The 14,980-nt window shown below is 47.4% G+C and overlaps 1 protein-coding gene across 1 annotated transcript in view; it reads left to right on the top strand.

The window, feature by feature from the left end:
- LOC144803959 (uncharacterized) overlaps positions 1–14,980 on the top strand; it is a 200,784-nt gene that overhangs the window by 1,583 nt on the left and 184,221 nt on the right. The window contains exon 2 of the mRNA XM_078671887.1: positions 8,614–8,889. Within this exon, the coding sequence (XP_078528013.1) occupies positions 8,614–8,889 (276 nt within the window). The remainder of the gene's footprint in view (positions 1–8,613; positions 8,890–14,980) is intronic.

Raw genomic sequence — 14,980 nt, forward strand, 5'->3', positions numbered from 1 at the left:
TGGAGATTCCGCTTGACAGTGAACATAAAGATACTACTCGTAACATGCCATTGTGCGCCAGGATGCCCTTTGGGTGACAGGCTTGCGCTCTACAAATATATTAAATAATAATAATACCAAAAGTCCTAAACTTAGGGGCATATATACAAGGACATAGTGCCACCAGAGCGTCACTTTTTCCGACGCCCAGGTGGCACTCTGTCCTGCTCCATAATTACATGGCGGCACTAAGCCACTTTGCATGGCTTAATGCAGCTTGTAAACATGGCCCTCCTCGAATGCAGTTTTCTGCAGCAAAGGGGCGTACAATGGCAAGTGGCGGCTCATCTTCTGCCAGCAGTCAAAAAATAAAATGATAAGGAACCTGTGTTTATCATTGTTTAATTTTTCTCCTTATGGCTCCACCCCATCTAAGGGGTGGGGCCATAGGAATGACAGGCAGAGGTAGTGGTAGAGGGGTAGGTGCACTCGTTGTCAGTGTGCATGATGTTTTGGCCGGCCGTCTGAGGTTGGCCAATCCATCATGAGCAATGAAGCTCTCTACAATCCGAGCTGCCTTGCCCGGTTGGAGAGAGCAGGCACAGGCTCCCAGTCTCACTGAGAGTGCAAATCAGCATGCAGCAAAATCCTGATGCTGCTTTTATGCAGCATGAAAGCAAAGTCAGGGCTAGCCCAGGGGATTCTGGGAGCCTATGCCTGCAGTAAACGGTGTTGGAGACAGAGAGGAGTGTCGTACCGTCAAACAGGTAAGTTCTTTAATTATCATTTTATTTTGGGTGTGTGCCCTGCCCCCCCCTCACTCTGTTAGTCTGTGTTCAGTTGACACACTAGATGTTTGTTGTGGATATGTCACACTAGGGGCCAGATGTACAAAAAATTAGTTTGTGATTTTCTAATTGCACATTTTTGGCATTCGCAAACAAGAAATTGCAAACACCCATGCACAAAACGTGTCTGAGACACATTTTGCGATTCCCAGTGGGTTGCAAATAGACCTACCTCATTAACATTCATGAGGTATGTCTTTCTTTGCGACCCATTGGTATTGGCCTACACTCACAAGGATGGTGGCTTGTTGGTGTCAGCAGGCCTTCATGTCTGTGATTGCTTTTTAAATAAAGCAATTTCTTTTTTGCAATGCAACCCCTTTTCTATTAAGGAAAATGGGATGAATTTCAAAAACAAAAACGAAAAGCTACCTTTTCATTTCATAATAGTAGACAGTTGTCCCTGGGACCACTGCGTGCACTTAAAGATGTTGGCGCCCACATTCACAAAGTTGCGAATGGGTTACCACCAACTTGAAGTTGGTGGGAAGTAGGAATGTTTTGCAACTGCATTCTCAGTCGCACATCATTCCTACATACCCTTGCGACTTGCTATTGGAGAGGGAAACCCTTAACTTGCCCCTTCCTAATAGGTTCTCACAAACCCTATTTTGCGAGTCGGTAATAGGTTACCATAGCAAAATAGGGTTGGTACATGGCAAAATGCATTTTACTGATCACAAACGGCCCAATGGGCCATTTGTGACCTGTAAAATGCTTTGTACATTAGGCCCTTGATGTTTGTGGCGGACATGTCACTCGATGTTCTGTATGTACACTAGCTGTTTGTGGCAAACATATCACTCCTTGTCTCAACTTCACACTAGGGCCCAGATTACGGGTAAGCCATTATATTGCAACCAGTATACTTAATATAATTATCCGATGCGTTAAATAGCTCAGCTCTTGTTAGATTTTGGCAGGTCAAACCTGTTGAAATTTAACAGGGAAAATTGTACGGTATTTAGCGTACCATGCAGATTTTGGTGCATTAAACACCAGGATTTGCATGGTATTCCTCATAAACTCATGATAGGTGATATTTATTGCCCAAGACAAATAATATACTCTGTGGTATCGTTATTTATCATGTGCAATAAATAACACCTAAACTCGTCATCAGGCTCTAGGTATCTGGTTGACATGTCAGGTTCTAGGTTTGTGGTGGACATGTCACTCCATGTCCCGTCCACATACTAGCTGTTTGTGGCGGACACAGCATTCTGTGTTCTATTCACATACTAAGTGATTGTGGCAGATATGTCACTCCATGTTCCATACACACACTAGATATTTGTGGCAGACATATCACTCTATTTCCCATCCACACAGAGGGGCAGATTTACAAGCCCCTTATGACATTTTTACGACACCTTTGCGTCACTTCTGTGAGGCAGCGGCGTCGTAAACAATGCGCCACCATGCAACAGATTTACAACGTGACATATCTAGTGACATGCATTACATTGTAAACCCCTGCACTACATTATACCTGCGTCAGGTATAATATATGCAAGATGGCCGTTCAGTCGCAAGGAAGACCTGTAAAAGCAACGCAGTGAAATCAACAACATTTCACTGAGTCACTTTTACATCCCCTCAGCATCAAAACCTTACTCCTGCTTGAAGCAGGCGTAAGGAGTGACGCAGCACTATCAGTATCAGTATCATGGGCCGCCCCTGAGCAATGCTGGAGTTGTGTCATGCTTGCGACACGACTCCACCACTATGTCACCTATATGCTGGTAGATGCCTCACGCATCTGTCTCTCGCGCCATGGTGCGCCACATTGTAAATGCGGCGCATCCATGGTGGTGCAAGAGGTACCTAATGTCACGCAAAATAACTGGTGCATCCCTGCTGATCTGTAGGGATGCACCTGTTATTGTAAATCTGCCCCAATATGTGTTTCTGGCAGATATATCACTGTGATGCACTGGCGGAGCAAGGGGCTTGTAAATAGAGTTGCCAACGCTTCCGATTTAATGCAGGCCGATGCAAGTTCCCTTTGGGTTCTGCCTTGACCTCCTAAGTTCCTGCTTGAATATTGTGCGCAGAGGCCACAACAGCCACCAAGACAAATTTAAGCCTGGGTGGAGTTCGCAGAGTTTTGCTACGGGGGAACTCCGCGAAGTTCCGCGAGTGGCGGAGTGCAGTGAGAACTGCAGTTTGTGCTAGTATTACTGCAGCTCGGGTAGAAATTCTACCCAAGCAGCAGCTCGCGCTCGCAAACTTACAGTTCGCGATTGCAAACTTACCATTCGTGCTCGCGAGCGGGGAAAAATCTCCAATGCACAACGCCAAGCTCGCGGAGTGCAGAAAACTATGCATTGAACAACACTTTCAAACTGTGCAAGTACATTTCTACGAGGGGAGAGGGAGTAAAATGCATATAATGATTACATTATGTCATTAAAAATTCCAGGCCATTCTCTAAGGAGAAGTTCCTTGAGGTCTGACCTGATGAATTAGTCCTTACAAAATTTCAGAATTCCTCATGAGGTAATATATATCACATGCTATCACACCATTGGTTGTAATTGCAACCTGGACAGAAGCCCAAACCCAGCGGTATTAAGGAGACACTTAGATGGACAGCCATAGAACAGGATCTGGTGACCAAACTGTGGAACATGCAACCCCCAAACATCACATTTGTTTACACAGATGAGCCTACCGACAGTGGCCACCCATTACCAATGCCAGCAACATCCAACATCACCTACCAATGGGCAGCTTAGTGACAGAATAAGTTGGTTTGCCCCATTAAGCAAAAAATATTTTTTTAAATGCCAAGCCACACTTTGGAAACAACTCAATCACACAATAAATTGTAAAAGTGAAATACTTCGAGGAAGTTCATTATTAAACTTTAACAAGGAACAACACAATGCAAATAAGTTATGTGGTAATCTCATTACAATGGGATGTTGTACAAACCCCAAATATAACAAAATTATAAGTACAATAATTCTTGAGAGCATTTCTAGGTGTCCAATCTTTACAAGTTGGCAACGTTTCGGCTCACCAAAGATTAGAACTTGTCATCATCAGGCCAAATGACAAGATGACAAATGTACGTAGGCTCCCCAATGGTTTAGTTGAAAAAAGGTTACAAGGAAAGACTGATGGTTTATGAAGCGATGAACAGGATGTGAGATCAAGCAAGAGAAATAGCAGAGGAAATCTGGCCCCCAGGAGCATGAACCTTTTTCTTCTTACCATGGGCCAGGTCTCTGAAGAAATGGGCCCTTTAGTACCGTATGTCCAAGGGTATAGAGGGAAATCTTGTGAGTTGACCTACCATCAGCGTTTGCCCTGGTAATGTCTGTGGATGCGGGACAATAAAAAGACACAGGGCCCTGCTGTGGCCAGCCTGGCCCACTCTGACAAAACCTATTGAAATGTAGTCTGAAAAACTTCTTACAACTTTGTGGGCAGAGTTGAATATTCTCCCACTCTACCCCAACCAGGGTGTATCTGAGGAGGAGTACCACCACACCTCCAAAAATAAACAAGGATTCCTCATGTAAAACACTCCTTGGTCCGAAAGAAATGCCACTGTTGACTGACTTTTGCAAACATATGGTAGGGCCCTATCAGGGATATATTTAGTCAGTGCCTGTGCACAGGGGCAGAAGGGAGCCACAGGCCTGTTTGTGAAGACATTGTGCCTTCTACAGGCATTTGCATCCAACTGGTACCCAGTCAGTAAAGTTACAGGCAGAAGCAGGGCCTAAAGACACCGATCAGTGGTTACCACTCCGAGTTTCCTAGCTAAGATGTTTTGAGCTCATAGCGCCTAGTACTAGGATCACCAAGTACATACGTTCTTCTTTCTCCACAGCACAATTTCTTCAGAATGGCGCAGATCTCTCTTCGGCACCTCGGGGATCACTTTGCATATTATTTGCGCTATTACTTACCGGCAACATCAGGGACCACTACCCTCTTCACTCACAGATGCAGCGTCATCAATACACATGCACAGATTTCCAAACCAGTGCATATGAGTGCAGCAGAAACATGTGCACTGGAGTCCAAGAAAGACATGGTTATAAGAGGATATGTCCACTCTTTTCCCATGAAGCAGCACCATAACTACTGGTGCACGGTCATACTGACAGCCGTGCACTTGGGGTCCACCAGTGAGGCCCCATACCCTAGGAACTCATCGGAACATGCAGATGCTGAGAAAATGAATACCAGAGGACTGCTATGCAGCGGGGGTTTCAGGCTTAAGGCAGTGTCAAGGCTATCAGAAAAGACTTGCAGAGCCAGCAAGGATAATCTTAAGACTGTTAGACAAGGCCTTGCATATTTCAAGACAGTCTTAGGCTATGGAAAAACTTCAGTAAATCAGGCGTGGTGTGTGCTCGCCTCCCCTGCTCCAGCATCGGTCAATGGATAAAACTCCAGTGACTCCACACATCCCATGTCATACCCTGGCAAGGGGCCATCCCTTGCACGTGGCCTGGCTTCTCTAGGCAGGAAGGTTCCCATGTTAGGCTATGGTATTGTGAACTTTCTTGTTGCCCATCAGTGCTGATAATGCTTGACATTTTTACATAAACTCATTCTCATCTTTCTCTCATGTCCCCCCTCCCTCCAGGAGTGCTCTCAGGAACACAGGCCCAGACAACCACAACAACAGCACCAACAAAAGCCCCAGCAACTGCGGAAACAACAGCTGCAACAACAGCTGCAACAACTGTAGCAACAACAGCTGCAACAACTGCAGAAACAACAGCTGCAACAACTACAGTAACGACAGCTGCAACAACTGCAGCTACAACACTTGCCACAACTGCAGCTACAACAACTGCAACAACTGCTGCAACGACAGCTGCAACAACTGCTGCAACAACAGCTGCAACGACTGCAGCAACAACAGCTGCAACAACTGCAAAAACAACAGCTGCAACAACAGCTGCAACAACAGCTGCAACAACAGCTGCAACAACAGCTGCAACGACTGCAGCAACAACAGCTGCAACAACTGCTGCAACAGCTGCAACGACTGCAGCAACAACAGGTGCAACAACAGCTGCAACAACTGCAGCTACAACACCTGCCACAACTGCAGCTACAACAGCTGCAACAACTGCTGCAACAACAGCTGCAACGACTGCCGCAACAACAGCTGCAATGACTGCAGCTTCAACACCTGCCACAACTGCAGCTACAACAGCTGCAACAACTGCTGCAACAACAGCTGCATCGACTGCAGCAACACCCGCTGCAACAACTGCAAAAACAACTGCAGCAACAACAGCTGCAACGACTGCAGCAACAACAGCTGCAACAACAGCTGTGATAACAGCTGAAACAACAGCTGCAACAACTGCAGCCACAACAGCTGCAACAACAGCTGCGACAACAGCTGCAACAACTGCAGCTACAACACCTGACACAACTGCAGCTACAACAGCTGCAACAACTGCAACGACTGCAGCAACCACAGCTGCAACCACAGCTGCAACAACAGCTGCAACAACAGCCGCAACAACAGCTGCAACAACAGCAGAAACAACAGCTGCAACAACAGCTGCAACAACAGCTGCAACAACTGCAGCAACAACAGCTACAACAGCTGCAACAACAGCTGAAACAACCGCGGCAACAACAGCTGCAACAACTGCAGCTATAACACCTGCCACAACTGCAGCTACAACAGCTGCAACAACTACAGCAACAACAGCTGCAACGACTGCAGCAACAACAGCTGCAACAACTGCAGCAACAGCTGCAACGACTGCAGCAACAACAGCTGCAACAACTGCAGCAACATCTGCAACGACAGCTGAAACAACAGCTGCAACAACAGCCACAACAACAGCCCCAACAGCGACCGAAACAGCAGAAACAACAGCTGCAACTACTGCAGCAACAACAACTGCAACAACAGCTGCAACAACAGCTGAAACAACAGCTGCAACAACTGCAGCAACAACTGCTGCAACAACAGCTGCAACAACTGCAGCTACAAAACCTGCCACAAATGCAGCTACAACAGCTGCAACAACTGCAACAACAACAGCTGCAATGACTGCAGCAACAACAGCTGCAACAACTGCAGCAACAACAGCTGCAACAACAGCTGCAACAACAGCTGCAACAACTGTAGCAACAACAGCTGAAACAACAGCAGAAACAACACCTGGAACCACTGCAAAAACAACAGCTGCAATAACTGCAGAAACAACTGCTGCAACAACAGCTGCAACGACTGCAGCAACAACAGCTGCAACAACAGCTGAAACAACAGCTGCAACAACTGCAGCCACAACAGCTGCAACAACAGCTGCGACAACAGCTGCCACAACTGCAGCTACAACAGCTGCAACAACTACAGCAACAACAGCTGCAACGACTGCAGCAACAACAGCTGCAACAACTGCAGCAACAGCTGCAACGACTGCAGCAACAACAGCTGCAACAACTGCAGCAACAGCTGCAACGACAGCTGAAACAACAGCTGCAACAACAGCCACAACAACAGCCCCAACAGCGACCGAAACAGCAGAAACAACAGCTGCAACTACTGCAGCAACAACAACTGCAACAACAGCTGCAACAACAGCTGAAACAACAGCTGCAACAACTGCAGCAACAACTGCTGCAACAACAGCTGCAACAACTGCAGCTACAAAACCTGCCACAAATGCAGCTATAACAGCTGCAACAACTGCAACAACAACAGCTGCAATGACTGCAGCAACAACAGCTGCAACAACTGCAGCAACAACAGCTGCAACAACAGCTGCAACAACAGCTGCAACAACTGTAGCAACAACAGCTGAAACAACAGCAGAAACAACACCTGGAACCACTGCAGAAACAACAGCTGCAATAACTGCAGAAACAACTGCTGCAACAACAGTTGCAACGACTGCAGCAACAACAGCTGCAACAACAGCTGAAACAACAGCTGCAACAACTGCAGCCACAACAGCTGCAACAACAGCTGCGACAACAGCTGCAACAACAGCTGCGACAACAGCTGCAACAACTGCAGCTACAACACCTGACACAACAGCTGCGACAACAGCTGCAACAACTGCTGCGACAACAGCTGCAACAACTGCAGCTACAACACCTGACACAACTGCAGCTACAACAGCTGCAACAACTGCAACGACTGCAGCAACCACAGCTGCAACCACAGCTGCAACAACAGCTGCAACAACAGCCGCAACAACAGCAGAAACAACAGCTGCAACAACAGCTGCAACAACAGCTGCAACAACTGCAGCAACAACAGCTACAACAGCTGCAACAACAGCTGAAACAACCGCGGCAACAACAGCTGCAACAACTGCTGCAACAACTGCTGCAACAACTGCAGCTATAACACCTGCCACAACTGCAGCTACAACAGCTGCAACAACTGCAGCAACAACAGCTGCAACGACTGCAGCAACAACAGCTGCAACAACAGCTGCAACAACAGCTGCCACAACTAAAGCTACATCAGCTGCAACAACTGCAGCAACAGCTGCAACGACTGCTGCAACAACAGCTGAAACAACTGGAGCAACAGCTGCAACAACAGCCCCAACAGCGACCGAAACAGCAGAAACAACAGCTGCAACTACTGCAGCAACAACAACTGCAACAACAGCTGCAACAACAGCTGCAACAACAGCTGCAACAACTGCAGCAACAACTGCTGCAACAACAGCTGCAACAACTGCAGCTACAAAACCTGCCACAAATGCAGCTACAACAGCTGCAACAACAACAGCTGCAATGACTGCAGCAACAACAGCTGCAACAACTGCAGCAACAACATCTGCAACAACAGCTGCAACAACAGCTGCAACAACTGTAGCAACAACAGCTGAAACAACAGCAGAAACAACAGCTGGAACCACTGCGGAAACAACAGCTGCAATAACTGCAGAAACAACTGCTGCAACAACAGCTGCAACGACTGCAGCAACAACAGCTGCAACAACAGCTGAAACAACAGCTGCAACAACAGTAGCAACAACCGCTGCAACATCTGCCACAACAGCATCAAATACTGCAACAACAGCCGCAACAACAGCAACAACAGGTGAGTCTACAAAAAGTATAGCTGCTGTAGAAATAGTGGGAGCATCAACGCTTAAATAGCCCACATACATAGCAGTAGAGGCAAATTTCAAAGCACACTGACATTTCAGTCAGACTACTGGAAACTGATTTGGTTGGCTTTGGTTTTCACGCAGTGTAGCTTCTTTTTCTTTTCTCTAATTAATGCAATCTTTTGGTTTTCACCACCTTGTGTTTTCTCTGAAGTGGGATGTATCTTTTTTACTGCAGTTTTCAGTTTTAACCATAACTCTACCTGATGTTTTTCCGTGGCAACATATATTGCCATACTTTTTTTACTGAAAAACATATTTTCTTAAGTAATGCCCCATTTGTTAGTATAGGGACATAGCCATTATGGCACAAGTCCTAATAAATAAGTGGGCGTGTAGAGGGGCATTTGAATATGCTGTGATCACTGTCATTACATGAAAGTTACATACATACCATTGGCTGCATATGTTTGATTTTCATATTAACTTCAAGCCAATGGCAGTCCAATATTCTATGTATTAAGCGATGGAGCATTCCTTCTATTTTTTCTTTATTTTGATTCTTAATCCACAATACAAAAACGCAGCCAACTTGTTTCGCCTTTCAAAGTCTTCCTCAGGGCAATATTATCACTTCACTGATTTTCCAAAGTGAAAGTCTGTAAATATGCTTCAGTCAATATGTTCCACTTTAACAGCCAGAACGTCATGGAGTCGAACGACGCATTTAAGCCGGGAGTCCGTGGTCAATCCTCACAAATAATTTATGTGCATAAGAAAACAAAAAAACTCATGGCATTGTGTCCACGGAATTTCTCCTGGACTTTGCAAAGGCGCAGTGAGGACAAAGGCCCCTTTACTTGAAGGTTCGAGGGGTCATCTAGTGCGGATGTGTACGGCACAGACACCCGCGATCCAGTATGGCCTACTGTAGTTGTTGAAGTAGTGTTAGGAGTTCTTTTTGGAGAACCAGTGAACTGATAATATTGAAAAAAGACAAAAAAAGAGTGACAAGGGGATGAGCCTTCTCTAACTCCTTTTGCGAAAGCATCGAGACTCACAAAAAGAGAAGGACTAGGAACTACAATAGAGACCCTGCTGCAATGAGCTACGTCCGTGCCTCTGTCCTAAAAAAGTCAATAGGAAGAAAGGATTGAAGAAGAGGGATGGAAGGGAAAATCAACAGATTTTTTTAATACTGCCCTCAAACTAATAACATTGCCCTGGCGAAGCTTTTACAATGCGAAATGCGTCAGCTGCATTTTTAGTAAGCTGGATGAAGAATCAAAATAAAGAAAAAACTACCACTGTGGCAAGGACCTACGAGTCACGATTTGTGCTCATTGCTAAAATATAATCAGATGTGTTTGTTGCCTCTCTTCTTTGTGAAAAAAACATTTTTAAATGTATGGTCAATGAGCAGCTGGCCATTAGAGGTGGTCAGTGTGGGTATACTGATACTGTGATTAGTCCAGGTAATGCGGCATTTGGTTCCCTGGCTGCTTTTTTTTGTTCAGTTACTACTGAGATCCATGTGTCAACAGTAGACAAGAGTGGTTAAATCGAGCATTAGCCTCTCATCCTTCCATCGTCATTCAAGTCAGTACCAGGTTAGATAGGAGTTTAATTTTGTGCAGAAATTCTTCATGTAAAGAGCCTGCAATGTGCCTTCCAAAGAATACATACAGTCATAAAAGCCATAGAAAGGTAGATATCTATATCAGGGATTTATTCCCACGTAGGGGCTCCAGTTTAGATTTGGTGGTAGAAAACTGTCTTTTTCACAGCTGTCCATCTACAATTTGAATTTGTGAATTCCCTGCTCCCAAATGCAATCTAACAACATGAGCAGTGGTATACCGCCACAACACGAAGATATGGGTGCATTGGACTGATGGGCGGGCGCGGGGGTGGAAAAATAATTTTTAAAAACGTACCTTTTTCCAGCAGCCTCTGACAGCTCCCACAGCCTTGGAGCTCTCCCTGCAGGCTCTGGGAATGCAGAGGCTGCTCAGCCAACACTGGTGCTGCTCTGGGAGACCAGCGCCAGGATTGGTCTGAGTGGTCTGCTCTGCTGCTCAGCCAATACTGGCGCTGCTCTGGGAGACCAGCGCCAGGATTGGTCTGAGTGGTCTGCTCTGCTGCTCAGCCAATACTGGACCTTCTCTGGGAGACCAGCGCCAGGATTGGTCTGAATGGTCTGCTCTGCTGCTCAGCCAATACTGGCGCTGCTCTGGGAGACCAGTGCCAGGATTGGTCTGAGTGGTCTGCTCTGCTGCTCAGCCAATACTGGCACTTCTCTGGGAGACAAGTGCCAGGATTGGTCTGAGTGGTCTGCTCTGCTGCTCAGCCAAAACTGGTGCTGCTCTGGCCTGTGAGCCTGCGGAATTTCTCAAACCTGGCTGTGAACACAGCTGGGTTAGAGAAATAGAAGTACGCATGTATGTTTAGCCGTCCTAGGACGTCCAGCCAAACATGCATGCACACTTCTAAGTGCCACAATGTGCCTGTCATGACCCAGCACCCGCCCTGCATGCATCCGGAAGGGAGATCCCTCCATGTACCTTGCAGGAGGGCGCCCCCTCAAATTTCGTTACTCAACTGCCCTGAAATCACCCTTTTAAAAAACAACCATACCTGAAAGGTTAAGATTGACCTTGTGATGCCTTAGCCTGAGGGGGAGAGCAGGTCGGGGGTGGGGGGTTGGAGGTTCTGTGCTGGGAATTTGTGGGAGGGACAGAAAACTAAAGAAGAGGCAATTCTTCTTACCAGGGTGCTTGCTACCTAAAAGAAATGTAAATGTGTATAATTATGTAATCAGCAAATGGAAAGGCTTCTTGGGAGTGAGTATAGGCTTTAAATGGCGGAGTCACGTGGAGCTGTGCCATGACGACCATTTACCCTTCTTGAGAGATAATTGAAGGGTGGTCCAACTGAGTTCTGGAGTGAGTCCTTTTAGTGGACGCTTATATAGATGTATATAAGTATAGCCTGATTACTTATTACTAAGATATATAGATATAAATAATGATTTAATTAGTTTATGCCACAGGCTGGGACCTCAAAGCACTATAACTACACAAGTTGCTACTCTCTGCGCCAACCAGGATGCAATTCTGTGACTCTCTGGTCACACACAGATATCTGCACTTACTGCATTAGCCAACTGAGGTTTCACAATATACAAGAGCATTTCAAGCGGACCGGGGTCAGGTACCAGTAGGTGACTATTTTGACCGCCGCCTCCCTACTCGCAGTGTTCCTTGCAGTGTGGTTTTCTCTGTAGTATAGGCCTGCCATTCCTGATCAGAAACAGCCCTGCCCAGTGCACTCTCCCACCATTTCTGACCCGCGGAGCGCGATGTGGGGGTCTCAGGGTAAAGCATACAATAGATCTCTGAGATTAGTTTCCGATCGGATTCCTTAGTGATAAGCCACTTCTCGAAGGCCAACAATTTCCGACCCACCAACCAATGTCAAAGTTGAAAGTACTGGTACCTGTGTGGGTTGGGAAGGTCATAGTACCGAATAATGTCTGAAAATTGCATGAAGCCTTCAAGATCGAATAGGTGGCCAGCAGACCTACATGCGGATGTGCGCCACTGTGGGAAGGCCAGCTTATACATCCCGGGCTCAAATTACGGGTTCTCAAACAGCGGTGTCAGCGGAGAGGGAAACGTAGTGAGCCCCTTCCGGGAAGTGACGGCATCCCAAACCGCATGATTGTGCGCGTTACAGGGGGTTTGTTGAGATATTTCTGGGTAAACGCACAAGTCCCCAAAGTCCGAAGGGGTATGCACGGGCCCTGAGGCATTGGTACCCAAGGGAAGAAGCATGGATTTCCCTGTGTTAACTTTAAAACCCGACACCGCCTCGAAGGCTTCCAGTTCGCGTAAAAACGTGGGCACCTACCGCCGAGGTGAATCCAGAGCTGCCAGGATATCATCCGCGTAGTGACTGAGCGCGTGCTGCCCCCCCCCAAAGGAAACCCCCTGGATTGTCCCGAATTCATTGGGCGAGGGGTTCCACTAGCGCTCACAAGAGGGGGGACAAAAGGCACCCCTGCCTCGTGCCCCGCTGGATGTCAAATGGTCTCGATGTCATGCCATTCACCCGGATCGATGCCCTCGGCCTATCGTAACAACTTGCGACCCAGGCCCTGTAGCGATCCCCAATGCCAAAGTGTGCTAGCGTCTTGTCTAGGAACCCCCAGTCCACCCGATCAAATGCCTTCTCAGCATCAATTGATAGTAGCATGGCATCCGATTGATTATAATGGGTTTTATCAATAAGATGTAGGAGGCGCTTGGTATTGTCGCCAAATTGGCTGTTTGGAATGAAACCAGACTGGTCCGGCTCAATGATGCCAGGGAGACGTGAACCCAACCTTGAAGCTAAGACCCCTGTGAACAATTTTAAGTCACGGTTTAGTAAGGAGATGGGTCTATACCCGGAGCGTTGAGCGGCATCCTTGCCTGGTTTAGGCAGCACAATAATGTCCGCTTCTAACATATCCGGCGGGATAGAGCCCGGGCCCTGGAAAGAATTGAAGAGCCGGGTTAAAATTGGCACTAGCAACTGGCAAAGTGACTTGAAGAAGCCCGCCGAGAAGCCGTCGGGCCCCGGGGATTTCAAAGGTTTGAGTCTAGATATCGCTCCGATGACCTCCTATAACTGGATAGGTGCATCCAAAGCTGCCGCCCCGGCAGCATTGAGGGCCGTGGTCGCCGCTTGACTAAGATAGGACTCTCTCGCTGTGTCTACAGTCTGATCCCTGCTGTACAGGGATGTTTAGTGCTCCCTAAAAGCATCAGCAATCTGATCGTCGGTGGTGACCGATGTGCCCTTAGCATCCCGGATGGTAGTAACATTGGCTTGTTGGGTACGGGCTCTAAGTTTGCTCGCCAGAAGTCACCCTGTTTTGTTGCCTCCCACATAGTAGGAGTGTTTAAGCCGCAAGCAATGCCGCAAATTCCATGCGGTCTAAATCTAAACCCGCTAGCTGCGCCCTTGCCGCCTTCAATTGGCGCAAGACCCTAGGGGCCCCCGTACGGCTATGAACCCTCTCGAGCTCTGTAACCTTGGCCGTGAGGAGTCCTATCCGTTCCGCAGGCTCTCTACTTTCGGCTGCGGACAGTGTTATCAGCTCCCCCCTCACACTGCTTTCATTGCCTCCCACAGTGCTGGAAGGGGCACGTTGGGCTGATCATTGAGTGAGAGATAATTGGTGATACATTTCCTAAGCTGCTGGAGCACCCCATCTCTGTGTAATAAGGATTCTCGCAACCTCCATCTGTCCTTAGGTCTATGTGTACGGGTGTCTGTGAGGCAGAGTGACAAGGCATCATGGTCTGAAAGTGCAGCAGGAATTATTTCCACATCATCTATTAACGGGTAAAGTTCTAAGGTACTGAGGAAATGGTCAAGCCGTATATTGAGTACTCTGGGGGTGGGCCTCCCGCCAAACATCCAAGAGCCCTCTCTGGCTCAACCAAGCCCTCCCATCAAGTAAAATTGCCCCAGTCATGCAATAGCGGTGCCCCGACCTGTCTCTGTCCCGGTGCATAACAAATTTGAGGTCTCCCCCTATCAGAAAATATTTATCGTGAGACTGTAAGACGCCCGACACTGCACCCTTAAGAAAGGATTCCTGCCCTGTGTTGGGAACATAAAGAGATCCCACTACCATAGTTATGTCTTCCATTGTGACCTCATGCGCCAACAGCCAACCTTTAACCTCCGCCACTCTCTCCCCCACTGAGCCCTGCAAGTGTTTGGCCACCAGTATGGCAACCCCCATCTTTTTATCTGCAGTGGAGGAGTAGTATTGATGTGGGAAGGTGCGAGAACGCATCCTGTGCCAGTCCTTTGAGAGTAAGTGTGTTTCTTGAATGAGACACATGGAAGCCCCTGAGTTGTCCAGGTATGACAAAATGGCTCTGCGTTTGATGGGATTATTGAGACCCTTAGTGTTGAGGGTCACTATCTTCACGACACAATGGCATGACCTGGCAACCTGGCAACCTCCAGGGGGACCCAGATACCTAAAGCCACCCCAAGGCAGAACCTCCCTCCTGCAGA

The sequence above is a fragment of the Lissotriton helveticus genome, chromosome 1_2, assembly GCF_964261635.1.
Source record: "Lissotriton helveticus chromosome 1_2, aLisHel1.1, whole genome shotgun sequence".
Lineage (NCBI taxonomy): Eukaryota > Metazoa > Chordata > Amphibia > Caudata > Salamandridae > Lissotriton > Lissotriton helveticus.